We start from the raw sequence: 18697 nt of genomic DNA, 5'->3' as shown, positions 1-18697 counted from the left end.
TGTTTCACTTCCTTTATTCCTGCTTTGCCCACTGCTTTATTTTCTACATGAAATCTCTGAGTAGTTTACAATGTGGATAATGGCGACTGCTTCTTAAGCATTTGATTGGAATACTAAGAGGCAAAACTTGCTAAAGCTTAACCACAGCTAATCTCAGAAGTAGGTTTCTAAACTCTGTTCCCCACTTAAAGACACTACAATTACCTTGGGTAAAGGCTAAGTTTGTCTGTAGCAGAAAAGACATGAGGCTCACTTATAGCATCTTGCTATGCTTCCAAAAGAAAGAAGGCTCAGAATCCAAAGGGTCATACAGAAAGGGCACAGGAGCCACCTAAGGATTCCCAGTGACTGCAGGTATAGCTCAGTACATGTGCTGAGCATACTAGCTTCAATCCCCAGGGGCCAAAAATAGAGTTTAGACCAATAGGACAAAAATAACTATTGATGATATGCTAATTAAATAAAAACTCACATGTTCATCATGCTATTAAAAAGGAGGGAGGGGGCAAGGAAGTAATTTCTTTTTGTTACAGAAGAAAGTCAGTTAATAGAAGATACAACTGAAAACTGCCAGTGACATCCTCCATTATAGTAACTAAAGAAGGCTCATCCACAGATCCCCAAACCAGTGGGTAAAAAGCTAGTGAAGACATGATCTTCCAATGATGCCACGCCATTACTCCACAGACTAGTTACTATGTTCTAAGGTACCTTAAAACAGGCCTCTAGAGATCACCATCTTAACTAACAACTCAGAAGACTGCCTCACTCATATAGAAACATGACATCAAGGACTCGTTGAATGGACACTACAGGAAGCATGGTTCACTTGTGACTATTAACCCAAATCAATTAAAACTTCAGCACAGTACAAGCTACACCATCAGGATTTGACAGATATGTATGGCTGGCTAAGTTGATGCTATAACAGAGAACACTGCATAGACAAAGAACGCTCTCAGGGCTGCAGAAGGTTCTGCCAGGCAGTGCTAGTCCAAACCACATTTCCAGTTCATAGGGATAGGGTCGGAGGTGGGGGCAGACTCTAGACCAGGAAACCATAACTCAAATTCCAAGTGACAAGCAATTGGCTAACTTCCTCAAAATAGCTACTGCCATTGAAAAAAAGAAAATAAAACATCTGAGATTAGTGAAACAAAATATATTCTAGGGACTTCAACATAAATTGTGGTAAATGTATAAGATAATAAAACAAAACCCAAGAAAGGAAAAGCCTATAGTTGTGTTTTGTAAACTACAAAAACTGCTAGGAAATGTTTTATTTCACTAGACAGTCTCCCCCGGCCTTATTTCTTACATTATGGTTAACTCCTGGATCGGCTGGCTTACACTCAGTTCTCTTTTCTCAGGGTCAGCCATTAGGATTCCTGCACATCAGCATATGAACAATGCCACTGAATATTTTTCTCCTCTTTATGAGAAAAGCCTGACTCATTAAACGCACTGTCAGAGCCCTGCCATGTGCACAGGCATTCTGCACACACAGAAACACTGAGATCCTCTTAATAAAGGAAGGGGCAGCCTACTGTCCGCCGGCATTTGTGAAGAACCCAGTTCCTTGAGATCCTTGCTTTCTGAACACTGTATGCTCAAGGTCACCCACAATGATTCCTAAGGGATCTCTTCCCAGTGCTTAGACTATCAGAGTCACATAGAAGTTCAGTTACAAGGCTAGAGAGATGGCTCAGTGGTTAGCAGTGCGTACTATTCCTGCACAGAACACAGATTCCCACAACCTACTTTGAAAGAATCACAGGTACCTACTTTGAAAGAATCACAGCTCCTGGAGATCCAATGTCTCTGGTCTCCTATACCTTCATGTACAAACCCACTTGTAGACCAAGACCCACATATACCTACTTAAAAATAAGTATTAAAAAAATACAAAGAGCTCAAAGCAGTCACCAGCCACAGTCTTTTTATTCTACTTGTTTTGACTTAATTCCATTATGAATGTGGTTTGTCTGTTGGTAGTTGCCATACCTGTATGTGATGGTCATTAATACCATTGTTCATGTTAGTAAAATGTGCATGTATGTTTCTTACTTTACTGTGTAAAAGTGATTTACTGATATCTTATCATGATTTTTATGCTTGTCTATTATGTTCTTTTTTAAATCCACAAATAAACATAGTTTTTAAAAATTTTAAATTAGATTAAAGTAGACTTTCAAGGATCATGATGATAACAATATATTTCTCAAATAACATATAAACTCTAATGGGCTAACTTCTTAGGGGAACTGGAAAAATCTAAATATGAGCTGAATATTAAATGACACTGTAGATTATTTAGTTTTAAGGATAATAACATGAGTCTAATTATATAAGACACTACCCTTGTGCTTAAGAGCTTAGGAGAGAAGTGTCATGAGAGAAACAGGAAACTGCTTAGAAATAAAAAGCCCACCTGTGTATACAAAGCAAACACAGACATATATTTATAACTGTTATCTAGTAGAGACAGTGTCCATTAGAATAAATCCTTTCATTTTTTTCTATAAATTTGAATATTTTGCAATACAATTAGGCTAGGCAAGAACTGATACAGCACAAAGAAAAACCCACTCAAACCACCTTTTCTGAGAACTCTGTTGGGTTAACCTGGACTGTGACCCCTACCATTGCAGACAGCAAGCAAGAAGTCCCAGCATCTGGCCCTCCAGATGCTCACACAGGCATGCATGGAAAGAACTAAAGGGGCCCAAATGAAAGGGAGCCTTCAACAGCAGGCCCTGCACTCCAGAGTCCAGGAACAGGAAGGTGATATCCCAGAGACATTTCTACCCTCAGTCCTCCCCATCCCTGACGCACTCCTGCCCTGAAGAGAGCAGCCCAGACCAAAGAGAACAAAAAATAGAAAAAAAAAAAAAAAAAAAAAAGAAAGAAAGAAAGAAAGAAAAGGAAAAAAAAAAAACAAAGAACACCAAACAAACCAACAAACCCAAGGACTCAATATAAAGAGGGAATTGGTTTCAAAAAGGAACTTAATGCTGCTTAAATTCACACATTCTACCAACAAATAACCCTATTCAGACAACTGAAAGTGGTGCCTGCCACTGATCTGGAAAAGCCTTTCAAAACACACTGCAGAAAACAAAATGTTACCTTCAGTTTTTGAAGCTTCTCTGTATTTGTGGTCAAGTGTTCAACATACGTCTGGACACACTCAAACTTCTTTAAATATCCTTGGTTTCGAACCTGAGCCCTCCTTTCAGACTCACATACTTCCTTCAGATATTTCTTTAGTTTTGCACATTTCAGTTTAGCTCTTTAAAAAAAAAAAAAGTAGATCCTTAATAACAGATTTCAAACAAACTTAAGAACAATTTTCTTTAACAAAAGTGTTAATGAGACAACTAAAAATCTAAGAAATTTACTCAAAGCCCAATAAATAGAATGCATATATAATTTAGAGAAAGAAAATTAATACAGTTCTCACTATTGTATTGCATTAGTCACAGCATGCCATACCTCTCCTGAGAAATGCACACAGTACTACCATTTGTTAACACAGTAAAGATTCACATACTGTTGAGACAGGTCTCACTGTACAGCCTCGGATGGGCTGGAACTTGCAACCCTCCTTCCTTGGCTTCCCCAGCATACAGATTACAGGTGCGCAGTACCATGCCCAGCTGCAGCATGTCCAGCTACATGGATTGGATTCCTTTCTATCTTTCTTATTTTGTCTGGTTACTTTGTTCTTTTACATAGGACTTCTCTGTGTAATCCTAACTGTCCCAGAACTCTCTGTATAGACTAGTCTGGCCATCTGTCTCTGCCTCCTGGGAATGCTGGGATTAAAGGTGTGAAACGCCATGCCTAGTCCTAGATTTATTTCTTAAACTGAAATATGGATTAAAGAGTAGTGTCTCTTTGGCCATATTCAGAGACATACATAGCCTATGAGCAGTTTTTATAGGACAACCATTTTTAAATTAATTGTCTATATAAAATGAAACTATAAACTGTAGTCCATAAAATTAAGAAAATATAAAATATAAAATATAAAAAAAGCTATCATTTAAATAATGTAAAAATGTATTAGACACTGCAACAAACATACTGCTGAGATATTTTGTAATAATATATAAACTCTGAGAAAACCTTTGGAGAGTTTTATCCAGTTATAATACTAAAAGACATACTAGAGAGCTCAAAGTATGCAGCCTTCTCTTCTTAGACCAGTGAGCTGCTTTTCTTCCTTCTTCATAACTACCTGAACCCCAAAGAGCGCCTACTAGGGAGCACTTATATTACTGTCCAGTAAGGTATTTTATATTCTCTTACCCACATATATATTTACCTTCCCAGCAAATTTTTGGAGATGCTAGAAATTTCTAAAATTAATCAACAACAGACCTTAAAGCTCTAACTGTAGGCTAACAAGCTTTTAAAAAATCCCCCCATATCTCTGGGAGGGACTTATGTATGAGTGTGTTTTCCAGTGTGCCAGTTCTCACCTTCTACCTTGTTTGAGACAGGGACTCTAGCTGTTCACCACTGCATATACCAGAGTAGTTGGCTCACAAATTCCTGAGGTGCTCTGGTTTCTGCCTACCGTCTCATGTGGGATTCCAGATATGCACCACTGAATTTATGTGCACTCTGAGAATCTGAACTTAGTATCTCAGGCTTGCATGGCCAGGGCTTACTCACTAAGACATCTCCCGAGCCCAGAAGATTTTTATCATGCTAATGACACAGTGCTTTAACTGTGGTTGGCTGACTTCGGTTTTCCTTCTGGATAATACAATCTACCACTGTTTTCCCTTATGTCCATATCTTCATTTTTGACCTAAATGACAGTAATGGAGGAAGACCCTGACATACTCTTATCTAGGTACTTAGTAAAGCTACTTAGTAACCATGCCTTCTCCACTCAAATGCTTGCCCTCATTCTTGCTATTCTTGCAAAAGCTGGCCATGTGCGTCATCCATCTGTCCAAGCAAGCATTGATATATTCTGTGTATAAGTAAGAAGACTGTCTACCTACAGTCAACAGGAAAACAGGCTATTTATTGCAGCATAATGAATGCTCTTGAGGGAAAGTGAAAGGAGCCTTTCAAAACAACCTGCCTCCCTAGCTGAAGAAGCAAGAAGGCCCTCCCAGGCACAGCAAGTTTTCAGGAAAGGGCTAAAGGATGGATACAAGCTAACAGATCGGCTGTAACAATGACATGCCTTACTCTCTGCAGAAGCTAAACATGCTGAAATAAGAATCAAAAAGACAGCCTTGGTGGAGGTGGTGTGTGCCTTTAATCCCAGCACCTGGAGGCAAAATCAGGTAGATCTCTGAGTTCAAGGCCAGCTTGGTTTATAGATCAAGTTCCAGGGCTCCACAAAGAAAATCTGTCTCAAAAAAACAAAAAGAAAGGAAAAAAAGACTGTGCTTCCTTATTTTAAAATATTTAAGCAAAACCGCATTCCTGAACTAATACAAAAACAAAATAATAAAAATAAAATGTTTATTAATAAATTATATAAAACTATAGAATTTACTTCAAATTATTATGCATTAAAAATAAAAGAATGATAAAAATATTCCAACTATAAAAGCTATGACATAATAGTAGGGTTGTTTGTTTGTTTTTTAAATAGAGTTTCTCTATGTAGTCAGAGATGGCCTGGGACTCACTATGTAGTCCAGGCTGGCTTCGAACTCACAGAGATCTGCCTCCCTCTGTGGTATGGATTAAATCTTGGCTAACAGCTGCAAAAAAGCTGGACAACCATCACTGTCATCTCTTACCTGCACTTATCAGACTTATTGTATTCATAAAGCTTGTCTTCCAGGTCCAATCTCTTCTTTTCACTGTAATACAGAAAATATATGTCACTGTATTATATTAACTAATGGATTTAGACCATGGTATCCTCTGAAACCACATCTTTATGAGACTGTCCCATTCATCTATTTAAACAAGGAGAAAATGTCATAGGTGGCTGAAAGAAAGACCTATCAACAAGCAAGTAGAAGAAACAAAGGCAACACCAGTATGAAGCAAAAATTCAAGATTCTCAACATCAGTGAAGCACTGTAGTACATGCTTATAGACTCATACTTCAGAGGCTATGGGTGAGGATCAGTACACTGAGGCCAGCCTGGGATACATAGGGAAAACCTATCCGGAAAACAAAAATTGACAAGGATTTTCAAATTAAGGAAAAACATTTAAGGCCAGAGATATGTGAGACCTTGGTTCAAAAAGCAAGCAAACAAACAACTGAATTCAGAATACAAGTGACAAGGACATCATATATTTATTTCCACATTAGACATCTTTACTGACATCTTGATTATTAAATCTCCAAGGGTTTTATAACCAATTGGGTGTCTGACTTGTGAAAAATGAATAGCTAGATGGTACAGGGAATTTGTGCTTAAATTACAAGGACCGGAAGATCTTTAAGTACATCTATGGCTCTGCTGCCATGGTTTTACTGCCAAACTGAATGATGGAAGTCTGGTCAAGGATCATCTGAAGGATCCAGCCTGGGGTCACCTTCTAGAAGGCAAGTTATACTTAAGAGATTGCCAGGAACATGACAGACAGGAACAGACTAAAAAATCATTCCAAGAGGACAGAAGCAACATGGCACACCAAATATAAGCCACGTTTCTCAATTAAACCCTAGACCAGAAAGGACCAGAAAGAAAAAGGGACACTGCTGGGACACCTTGTGTCTAGCACTGAGTGTATGGATGGACACATAGCAAGGCAGAAGGGTAACAGTGAGAGCTGTACCATGTTATATAAAAGAGCATCTTGTCTTTTTTTATAGTACATTGAAGGTTTTAATGATGTGGACCATCACATACTCACATCACAATTTCAAGTATTTAACAGAAGAGCACTGATTTTAGGTAGGTGTAAGTGAAAAGAAAATAAAAATATAGTATCGTTGGGACTTCAGGAGAATCTTGGTGAGGGAAATGCTAGGTGTTTGTTCCATGTTTGCAACTTTTCAATAAACTTGACTTTATTTTAAAATAATTTTTAAAATGAATCTGCAATCTAGGGAAAAGGGGATATGGTTTTTTGTTTTTTGTTTTGAATTCCATCACCTCTGAAATTGCGAATTCTTTTTAATAATGGTGTAAAGATCTCTGTTCTCAGTCCCCTCTCTCATGGATGCAGACAGCAGTATGAATGGTCATACTGCTGGCCTCTATCCGAACACTTCATATCTTAGCAACCAGAGACATATTGTGGCTCTCTATTCCATGCAAAAATGTGCTCATCTTGTCAACTCCTCATCTAACTCCCTCCTCCATGCTGCTGCATCTCCACATGGTAATCCTTCATATGAGTTTTAACATAAGGCCTAAACACTGGATATTTACCTCAGTGAAAAGTCAGAGGGAAGGCTTATTGGTAGGATCACCGTGTAATGCCTGCATATCAAACCTCTATTTCAGAATCTCTGAAATGCCCAAACCTGAGATACTTACAGTCTTTGTTTCAGTCACTTGTACCCTCATCTGGGTTTTCACAGCTGGCCTGTTCTTACAAGGCTGAATTTTCTACATTTTAAGGCACTTAGTCTGTTTGTGTCTCAATACCACAGTTTTCCATCCCCCTCAACTGTACTCAACTAATATCTCGGCATCAATTCTGGCCCATTATGATATGTTACCCTGAATTGGTATCACCATTGAAAATAACTGGGGCTGGTTAATGGACCTTTCAAAGGATGTTTTTATATACAGTAATTGTTAAGTATCAGCTGCACTTATATGTTTCTACTACACTTGTGGGCACTATACACACTGCAACATGTCACTCCATTAGACTCTTTCAGATTCAATTACTGACTTTCACAACAATGGAGAGAAAGCACTACATACACATAGAAAAACATTCAAGCCATAAAATTACACCTATGTGTGAATACACAAAAAATGACTGGAGTTTAAAATACAACAGTTTCAATGAAAAAGCTCAGCTATCAGATCAGCGAACATTTCAATGACTGCCTCTAAAAGGGCCAAGAAGGATCAACTGTATTTATTGTTGCTGTTAATCTCCTGATTCCCCAAAGTTTCCAAAGTGATAAAAGCATTTCCAACTGCTATGCAATTCACAATATTTAAGATGACAGTGGACTTTCAGGGCATAGTGGTCCCTATGCTAAGACTGGCTTTAATATTTAAATGTTATTACATTTAGAGTGTGTGTGTGTGTGTGTGTGTGTGTGTGTGTGTGTGCGTGTGTGCACTCACACCCCTTGTTGAAGGTCTCATGATTTGTCATGGGCCTGAACTCATGTTCCTATGCATTTACTATAGTGCCCTCTCTAAAGTTATTTGCTTCTATCTTGTGTGCAGCATGCATTAATTAGAGTTACTTACAGATTCTTAAAATGAAAAATGATCATGCAGAGCAACAGATTTACACTGACTTAAAAATAAAACAAATCTTCAAATGCATGACCATGAACAGGCCATGAAAATCTGACTCCAATTTCTTATGTAACTTCAACAACCTTACCTTGCTTACTAATTAAAGCAAAAAGTGCTAAAACATAAAGTGGATGATCATTACCCAGTTACTGTGCCATAAGAACCATAAAGAACCAGGTGTTCCTAGCCTAGGAGGCAAAAATAACTCACCGCTAGCCTAGTTCAAAAAGAATGTCATTTAAATCAGTCATGTTTTAAGATCAGATCTTTGGCTACAAAATACAAATAAGTAAAGGTCCAAAGTAACTACACCACTCTTGAACTACAACAGACAATAAGATAAAGGCACTGAAACTAAAGTTCTTGCCTTAAAATTATCTGATATATGCATATATATATATACTATGCAGAGATCTAATACCATGTTGGGTGACTGGAAAAAGATCATTTAGTGATGACACTATGAGGCCACAGCATTCTACATAAAGCATTTGTAGCTAGATACTAGCTAATTGACTCTTGGATTTCACCCATAAACTCAAATATTTTACAAAACATCTCCTCCACCATTGTACTACACAGTGAGCAAAAGGGTACGTTAGGTGTTGTGTCTTCTTGTCTAAAATTCTCAATGTAGGTGCACTTTAGTTCACATGTACACACCACATACACACACACACACACACACACACACACACACACACACACACACGCGCGCGCTTTACTGTATTCTCCCTGAGATGTCAGTAAGCATACTGAAGGTGTAAATATTAGGATGTATTGAGAAAAGAAAAGCTCTGTAGGAGAAAAATGTGTGTGTGTGTACACATATATAAATATATTTATTTTATTTTATTTTATTTTATTTTAGATAGGGTTTCAATATGCTGCCCTGGATGACTAGAACTCATGTATCCCAGCTGGCCTTGAACCTGTGGACCTCCTATCTCTGTCTCTTTGGCATAGACCACCAACAGCATATGCATAACTGGTTAATTTTTTTTTTCTTAAGTGAGAGATTAAGTGATCCCTAGAGTAGGCAAGCAGGACTGTGTCAGAAAGAAAACAGGATGTAGAAAGAAGATAAAACGTGGAAAGAAGAGTTAAGGCCCATGGGAGATACTTAACAAATAATTGACAAAAATTAAGTCTAGCGTAAGATGCAATTCCTTTGAAAAATCACTCACTTTCTCTCACCTGCAATTACTGTTATCATCTTAGAATTGTTCTGGCCCTCCTGTTCCATCTGAATGACTCTGTAACTTTAACACTCACTAAATGTTTTGTTTATCAAGAGATCCAAAAATCTATTTCCTTTCTTGTCAACTAATGAGATTTCTAAGTCCAATTAATTTGGCTGCTAAATAAGTGTTCCAACAACTTATCTTTCCATGCGGTTATTTATAGTCAAGTGCTTTATACTTTTTTCTATTTATTCATTCTTAGATCTAGTTTTTTCCAATGGTTCTCATCTTTCATGTGTTAATCAAAGGCAATTCCAATCCTCGAAGCTGAACTCGTTGAAAATTTCATCCCTTTACTAGAAATTTAGGCAGCCCCAGACACTTCTAAACGACTACAGCGTGCGCAAACACGCAAACACACACACACACACACACACACACACACACACACACATCTCCATTCCAGCCTGCGTTCCTGGACCTGTCATCTTTGATGCAGTGCGGCTGTCAAAGTAGGATTACAATTTGAAGAAAGAGTGAGGAGGGGGCGTGTAGGACTAGAGAGGACTAGAGAAATTCACAAGGTTTGATCGAGACTGGCAGGCAAAAGAACTCCCACTCTCACTTCCGGCCGCATCCGCAGGCTGAGGGACCTGGCTTTGGTTGCCGGGAGAGATTACAGTCTCTCTGCGCCTAATCAAACAAGGGGCATCTGTAGTACACTTGTACTCCCGACCCCATCTGGGGCTAGCTGGGGGTCGCAGGCGAGTCCCGAGACTAGTGAACCACTGGCGGGAAGCGGGCCGGACTTGGTACCCCGATGCTCTCAGTGGCGCCGCTGACTCCCTGCCCCGTCCCGCGACCGTACCTGTCCCGCAGAGCCTGCTGGAGCCGGCCCACCCTTTCGTAGTAGCTGGGGCTCGCCAGGGGCGCGGATGTGGCAGGGGCCTGTTGCAGGCCACCATCACCGCCACCGCGCCCTCGCGGCATGGCCACGGGGCAGCTGGCGGGCCAGAGTTGCCCAAGGAGACCGCCCCAACATGCACCGCGGGTAAACAAGGCTCCAAGCCGCCTGAAGAGGGCGGGGTGAAGGCGGGGCGCCGAGGAGGTGGGGCTAAGTGCGGTGCAGGTCTAGGAGGGGCGAAGGCAGAGAGCCTAGCAAGACGGGGGTGGGGGATGGGGGATGGGGGTGGGAGGGTGAGGGGGGGGGCCGAATGAGGTGGGGGCAGCCCTGGTGGTACAGGGACGAGAAGACAAGCGAGCTGTGTCTCTTTCTCTCTGCTACGGCTATGCTTCTCTTCCCTGCTTCTGCTACAGAATCCGTCCTAACTGCATTCATTTTATCAGATGTATTTCTTATTTACCTTCCTAAATTTGCAGTGAGAGACCCTGTGTCAAGGCTGTTTTGATACCAGCACTTAAAAAGCAAAACAAAAAGCTAGAAGAAAACAAAATTTAAGAACCTCAAATACAGCAGTCAGTGGTGGCACAGGCCCTTAATCGCAGCACTTCCGACAGAGGCAATAGGAACTTTGAGTTCGAGCCCAGTCTGATTTACAGAGTGAGTTCCAGGACAGCCAAAACTACACAGAGAAACCTAGTCTCAAAAAACCAAACGCCAAACAAAACAAAAACAAAAACAAAAAAACCCAAATACTCAATAGACATATGCGTCTAGAATGTCTTTCAATGCTGGGGTTGCCATCAGCCATTTCAGGGGAGAAAGATTTGGTTTCTAACTAGTTCTTTGTGAATCAAACCATTAACTTCTGCAGTCAGTCCTCCAACAAGGACCCCAGCCAGACTGCATTGGCATAAACCCTATGCCCCACAGCTCAGCTGTGACCACACAAAAGCCTAGGTGCCCCAGGGTGGATTGGGCAGACTATTACAAGGCTAACTTAACCTGAGATCATTTGGGAGGAACTAGTGGTTATAAAGGCCCAGAACACAGTATCAGTTTTTATCCTTCCCTCCATCAATATGGCAAAAGGCTTCCTGAAGAAAGACAACTGTATTCTAAAACCTGCTTGGAAGAGGAAAATTAAAAATAAAAAATGTTGTACACATATACTTGTAGTCACTGTGGTTCCTTATTCTAGACTTTTTTTTAGGTTTCTTTTCTCAAGTCAGTAGTTTTGTTTTCATGCAAAGCATCACTTAAACCAAATCTTCTTTAAGAGTGAGTCAGGACTCCATGGGGATTGCATCATATCTGAATGGGGTGGGGGCGAGGAGCTGTGTGTCAAAAAGTTTAGCAACAGTAAAACCATTCCTGAATGTGTAATGACCAAAACTCAATTGAAAATCAAGGCATAATGCATCCAAGCTGTTTCTGTCAGCATGTGTCCATGTCTTGTCCCATGACATGACTCGCTCACTATACATTGCACATGTCTACTGCGCTCAGACTTACAATACCATATTGGTCATTAGGGAAAGTAATGAAATGCTCAAAGGTTGGCAACTCAAGATTATGATTTTTGCTTATTCTTCCTTCCCATACCATCTGCCTAAATGTCGAAAGATAGAATATATCCATGTAATCTTAGGATTCAATGGGGGAGGCAGGAGGATCTCTAATTCCAGACAGGCCTGACAGACTTTGTCTTTAAAAAAAAAAAAAAAAAAAAAAAAATGAGGACCTGGGATGGCTCAACAAATTAAAGATGCTTTCTTTTCAGGTGTGACAACCTGAGTTTGATTTTGATTTCCCAGAGTTGTCCTCTAACCTCTACTTGTCCACTCTAACACACATGTATCCACACTCAAACACACACACACACACACACACACACACTTTATTGAATCAAAATGTCATAAATCAGCATAATGAGCTATAAGCAAAATAGGGTTTCTGCTCCTGTCTTGACCAATATATCTTTATAAGAACATGGAAATACAGAGTGGAATTTAGTTCTCTGATTCTTTCCTAATCCACCCCCTAATTTCCCACCCCAGATTCAGGGTTGCACGATGAGACCCTTCATTCACAGTAGGGCTCTGTGTGCCCTGCCTTCTCCCCATTCAACAAATCCCATCTGTATTCCACATGTTTGCCTCAGCCTCCTTTTGGCCTAAAACTAAATAGGAGTGATGGTTCCTTGTAAGAATGTCCCAGGAAAGAGATCTTAAAAGATCCTGGAGAGCAGTTTGGGACCCTCTGAGTAGGAAATGTCTGGATTCTGGGTACCTGGGACTGTGTTCTAGGAGATGTATGTTTATGAACTCCTGCGGGCATGTACTTGACCTCACATGAAGTAGTCAGAAAGGGACAAGAACAGGTCTGTAATATGTAGATCTAGTGCAGGACCCTCTTGCCCAATTGTAAGGTTAGCACCGATGTGATTTTTAGTTACTCTGTGTCTTAGGGTTTCTATTCCTGCACAAACATCATGGCCAAGAAGCAAGTTGGGGAGGAAAGGGTTTATTCAGCTTACTTCCACATGGCTGTTGATCACCAGAGGAAGTCAGGACTGGAACTCAGGCAGGTCAGGAAGCAGGAGCTGATGCAGAGGCCATGGAGAGATGTTCCTTACTGCCTTGCTTCCCCTGGCTTGCTCAGCCTGCTCTCTTATAGAGCCCAAGACCTCCAGCCCAGGGATGGCACCACCCACAAGGGGCCCTACCCCCTTGATCACTAATTGAGAAAATGCCCCACAGCTGGACCTCATGGAGGCACTTCCTCAACTGAAGCTCCCTTCTGTGATAACTCCAGCCTGTGTCAAGTTAACACACAAAACCAGCCAGTACACTCTGTCAACTCATTATATCACATTGATGTAGTGCTGGTGTACTGAGGCTTATTTTACAGATTGTAGAGTGATGACTAATCATCGTCTACTTGACTGGATTTGGAATCACCTAGGAGACTCATCTCTTGGATGAGGGTATTTCCAGAGAGATTTAAAGGAAGGCAAAAATCCATCCTGAATGTAGCCTGCAGCATCCCAGGGACTGCAAGGTCCAGAATGAATAGAGACAGAGAAAACAAGAGAGTGTCAGAATTCCCTGTTCCTTGTTTCCTGTGTCTACCCAGATGTAAGGAGTTGTAGCTACATACTTGTGCTATCATGAACTCTGCCATCTCTTTCCTACCATGGCAAACTGTTCCCTCTTAACCCACAAACCAGAACTAATCCATGTTAAGCTGCTTCTGTCAGCATTTGGTCACAGCAGTGAGAAAAGTAACCTACACATATCTAACTAAAGTTTTACTCCTTTTGTAAGCCTCTCAAGGCCTGTGGGTGACCAGGCCCCAACCCCAACCCCCAGTCTATTCTAATCTAATGAAGTGAGGACATGGCGTTTGGGAATATGTTGAAACTAGAATTTTACCTTTAAAAAATATATCATGTTCTTTTTTAAAAAAAAAAATTTAATTGAGCCTTTTGCATGTTAGGTATTCCACAAAACTTTCTGTAGGATCCATCAAATTAAAGGACAATATGAATTGTTATGTTTAAAGTGTCTCCAGTCAAAGCTGACCACCAGACAACACTTCTGCACCTGCATATGAGATCATTATGGTTTGTTTTATTTTGTTTTGTTTTTCCTTTGTAAGCTGACAGAAAAGGATACTCAATTCCATGACTCCATCCCTGAGTTTTGAGGTATGATCTTGATCAATCAGTATTAAGGTGTGCATTCAATAAAACATCCCTGTCTGACTGAGATCAGTGTTTGTGTGGTTTGGGGGTGACTCCTGGACCCCAACAGTTTTCTTAGATGTGTTTAATGTTTAAATCAAAGGAGTTTGAGTAAAGCAGATGACACTCTGTTGGTTTATTTTCTATGGTATAACAAAATATATGAGGCTTGGAACTATAAATGAAACTATAAATGAAAAGGGTTTATTAGCTTATATTTTGGTAGGCCATAAGACCAAGGTCAAATGACCCCTTGGTTGGGTCTCAGCAAGGGTCTAATATCAAGTGACATTAGAATGGTGAAGCAGCTATGACAGAGATCACATAGTGACACAGAAGCCAGAGAGCTTTAGTAATTTCAGGGTCCAGGCAATTTTAGCAGCATCATTGATGTGTTTATAAAAAGATAAAGAGAGAGGGGTTGTGTTCTATGGGGGTGTGGTGAGCTGTGGGGGAAGGGGATGTCTTAGCAGGCCCATGCCAAGGCATCCCTTTCCCCCTGAGGGACCAGCCACACAACCGTATAGTATAGAATAGAGTTTATTCAGGGTATGGGGAGGAGAGTTAAGAGTGTAGTAGAGGCAGAGAAAGGCAGAGAGAAAGGGAGAGAGTAGAGGAGTAGAGACCGGCCATGGCCATAAGCATGTGGAGAGAGGGGGAAAGAAAAGGGGAAGGGAAGAGCCCAAGGGGGCAAAAGAGAAGCAAGAGGACAGCAAGAGTAAGAGAGGGAGGAGGGAGCAAGCAGCCTCTTTTATAGTGGGTCAGGCCTACCTGGCTATTGCCAGGTAACTGTGGGGAGTAGCATACCTGGCTGTTGCCAGGTAATTCTGGGGTGGAGTTTAGACAGAATGCTAACAACCATACTCCTAGGAGAGCAGCCTGAGATCCCACAAGAGCTGTCAACCTGAAAGAAACACCTACAGAGACAATGTAATTACTCTGCATTAAGTGTCAACTGGGAAAATGTGTTACCATTTCAAGACCAAGACTATGATGAAGACTTAGCTCCCAGAACATGAACACTGGAGGATACATTGAAATCATATCTAAGCCGCAGCATCTCCATACCTAGGTGGGTCTGACCCACTCAAAGGACTTAGGAAACAAGACTGCTGTCTCCTACAATCTGGTAAGCCAGTTCCCACCCTACTCCCCAAGGATTGCCTACTGGTTCTGTTGCTCTGCTAACCTGGACTAATATGGAAAGGTATGGAATTACTCAAAGACACTGAGACAGAAAGATATCAGTGGGCCAATAAAAGAACAGAGAATTCATGTGTGAAATCCTGGTTTCAATTCTGGCAACATTAGTAAGTAAATGAAAAAGTCAATGAATAAATGTCCTTGTTTTGTTTCAAATCAGAAAAACCTACAACTACTAAAAGAGTGTCTAGGATACTTGAGTTACCACAAAGCCAAATAAAAGCCAAAATACAGACTATGAGAGTAGTGGCAGAAAAATGAAATGTTAGAGGCATTGCTTAATGAGATGGACTCACTTTGTCTCGATGTCCTTGTCTACCTACAATTAAGTCTTTGAATCATTGCCCCTGAGTTCTTCAGGACTGTGCCTCTGTAGAAGCCCTTTCACAGGCTAGCCCTAAAGCAACAAATCCTTGTACACTTTGCTCCCTGAGGAGCTGGACCATGGCTTTGTGTAGCAGGCAGGGACAGGTCTGCAGCCCTGAGTGTGTGTGTGTCAGGTTGTAGGTGTTGACAACCCACATGAATTGATTTTTACAGTGCCAAGATTCTCCTCCAAAATCATTTGGTGGATTTCATAATTGCTTGCCACTTGGATGCACTTCTCATCAGGGTTCAACATGTCCTCCTAACTACAAGGGTTGGGAACAAAGAGACACTCCAAGCTTCTCTCACAACTGTGCGATCACAGGCAGGTTAGAACTAAAGAGTTTTGCATAATAAACACCATTTAACTTGATAGCTGTGTGTTCATGTTTGCAGGGTTGAGAAGGCACTGGTGGAGAATGTTACACTTCTCACTGCGTTCAATTATCCATGAGTCTTTGTAGAAATGTAGGCTTCATTCATTCTTGGGGCACCTCGATGTTGAAGGCATGGAGAACGGTCTCCCTACTCCAAGTGCTTACACCGTGTCCTTGAGAAGTGGTTGAACAGAGGTTGAGAATTTTGACTCAGCACATCATCGATGTGCTAAACTGTTGCCTGCTCTTACAAAGTGTGTGCCTTGGGCAGAATACTTATCTTTGCTGTGTCCCAAAGCTGTCGCTTATTAAAGGGGTGGCAGTATCAGTGCCCTCCTCTCTCAAGGCTGCTGAGAAGATTAAATATGGTAAAGTTTGTGCTATTTTATTTTATTTTATCTTATCTTAATTTTGAACTATACCTGGTAGAGTTATTCCAATCAACACAAGCTGGCATTGTTTCTTTGGAAGGTGAGAAAATAGCTCTGCAGGGAGGCAGAGTGGGATCAAAGGGCCTTGCTTACTTCAAGGTCCTGAACCAAGCAAGGGCCTAGGTTTTTGGTTTCACTTTTTGCCTTTTTATGGAGGCTAGCTTGCAGGAGTTCCTATCCTTCATTATTGTATCAGAGGCAATAATCATGCAAATTCAGGTGTGAAAAAGATATATTATGAAAAATATCCTCTCATCCCTGCCAGCAATCCTCCAGTTTCCTCTTCTGCTTTCTTAATGTGGCTTTCTTGAGTAATTCAAACACTTATCTGTCTGTGTCTATAGGTAGATATTATACTACTTTAAATATATATTTTTAATTTAAGTCTTTTTTTTTTTGAGAGTAGAGGGGACACATGCTAAAGTACACCTGTGGAAGTCACGTGACAACATATGGGTTCTTTCCTTCTACCACATGCAGTCCTGGGCATTAAAACCAAGGTTATCAGTCTTTTTTTTTTTAAGATTTATTTATTATTATATCTAAGTACACTGTAGCTGTCTTCAGATGCACCAGAAGAGGGCATCAGATCTCATTACGGATGGTTGTGAGCCACCATGTGGTTGTTGGGATTTGAACTCAGGACCTTTGGGAGAGCAGTCAGTGCTCTTAACTGCTAAGCCATCTCTGCAGCCCAGGTTATCAGTCTTGCTGGCAAGTGTCTTTACCTGCTTAGCCAGCTCCACTACTTCTTATTCACTGTTTTATGTTTTGTCTAGTGTGTCTCAGAGAGATAGACAGACATCTATATATCTACATCAAGATTTATTTTATCTTTTATTATTTTATGTGCCTATGTGTGCACTGGGTTGTATGTGTGTGCACCGTAGGCAGGTGCTTGAGGGGGCCGAAAGAAGTGTTGGATCTCCTAGAACTGAAGTTGCAGATGGTTGTGAGCCAGCTGATGTGGGTGCTAGGAGCTGAAACTATGTCCTCTCTACAAGAGCAGCAAGTGCCATATCTCGAGCCCTGCACCTCAAGATTTTAAATAGCTATGAGGCATTTCCTGTGATGGTGGCTTCTACCTGACACAGTTTATCTAATGAGCCCTCCTTTGAGAAGTTTATTTTTGTTTCATATACTGTGATAGTGATGGTGCTGTTTAATGCAGTAACTTCACAGTAATTTTTTTAAACTCAACTTTGAAATGTCACCAGGGTAGACATCTTTATAAAATATCACAGACCACCCATGATTTCACTGCTCAAGAGGTCATTTGTCAGCTCAAGTGCTGTGCTTGTGACCATGTGATCATTGTGGCAAGAGCAAAAGTATTCTCTCTTAATGTTTATTTACTTATTTTATGTATGTGAGTACACTGTAGCTGTCTTCAGACACACCAGAAGAAGGCGAAGGCATTGGATCTCATTACAGATGGTTGTGAGTCACCATGTGGTTGCTTGGAATTGAACTCAGGACCTCTGGAAGTATAGTCAGTGCTCTTAACTGCTGAGCCATCTCTCCAGCCCTAGCAAAAATACTCTAAGGAGAGACATTTGTCTCTTTCCCTTTAGCACTCATACTATTAAGTCATTAATCCCCAAGAAGTTGGAATTTCCCCACAAATCTCATGCTGGGAGGGAGAAAAGGCTTAAGCCTGGTGCCAACCAGAGCGACAGCTCTGACATGTTAGACTACCTTTCTAGAGAGACAATAATGGGTCGGTCGTGGGCAGGACCACAGCCGACTAGGACTACTTAGTTATACATACCTCCTGCCTTCTAGCTGAACCTGAACCTTATGCCAGTGCCCCAAAGGCAGATTTGAGGACGCTGGGTCTATCCCACTTCCATGTGGCCGCATCAACTAAGTCCCTTTCCTCACTTTCACCATTACCTGTCTCTCTTCACTGGCATCTTGAGGATAGGTTACTGAGCCTAGCTTGCTAGGGCTGCCAGGTCCCAGGTTCTGACCCTAACAACTCCAGTAACACAAACATATATTCCAGTAGATGCTACTGACCAACACCTTTGGGCTTTTTGAAACCTGTAGCAT

At 41.0% G+C, this 18697-nt stretch overlaps 1 protein-coding gene across 4 annotated transcripts in view; it reads right to left on the bottom strand.

The window, feature by feature from the left end:
* Kiz (kizuna centrosomal protein) overlaps positions 1-10679 on the bottom strand; it is a 105917-nt gene extending 95238 nt beyond the window's left edge. For 3 of the 4 annotated variants that reach the window (XR_004118932.1, XM_031372143.1, XM_031372144.1), the window contains exons 1-3: positions 10485-10675; positions 5778-5840; positions 3130-3292 (exon numbers count right to left, since the gene is read on the bottom strand). Coding sequence is in view for 3 of the 4 variants with exons in the window: in XM_031372143.1 (XP_031228003.1) it covers positions 3130-3292; positions 5778-5840; positions 10485-10606 (348 nt within the window). In the remaining variant the exon portion in view is untranslated. Of the gene's footprint in view, positions 1-3129; positions 3293-5777; positions 5841-10484 lie in introns of all 4 variants that reach the window. The other variant, XM_031372142.1, reaches the window with a different exon arrangement.
* Between the last annotated feature and the right edge of the window lie 8018 nt (positions 10680-18697).

Source organism: Mastomys coucha, unplaced genomic scaffold, assembly GCF_008632895.1.
Source record: "Mastomys coucha isolate ucsf_1 unplaced genomic scaffold, UCSF_Mcou_1 pScaffold15, whole genome shotgun sequence".
Taxonomy (NCBI): domain Eukaryota; kingdom Metazoa; phylum Chordata; class Mammalia; order Rodentia; family Muridae; genus Mastomys; species Mastomys coucha.
Note: the sequence above shows the minus strand (reverse complement) of the source record. Positions and strands in the feature narration are given on the sequence as shown.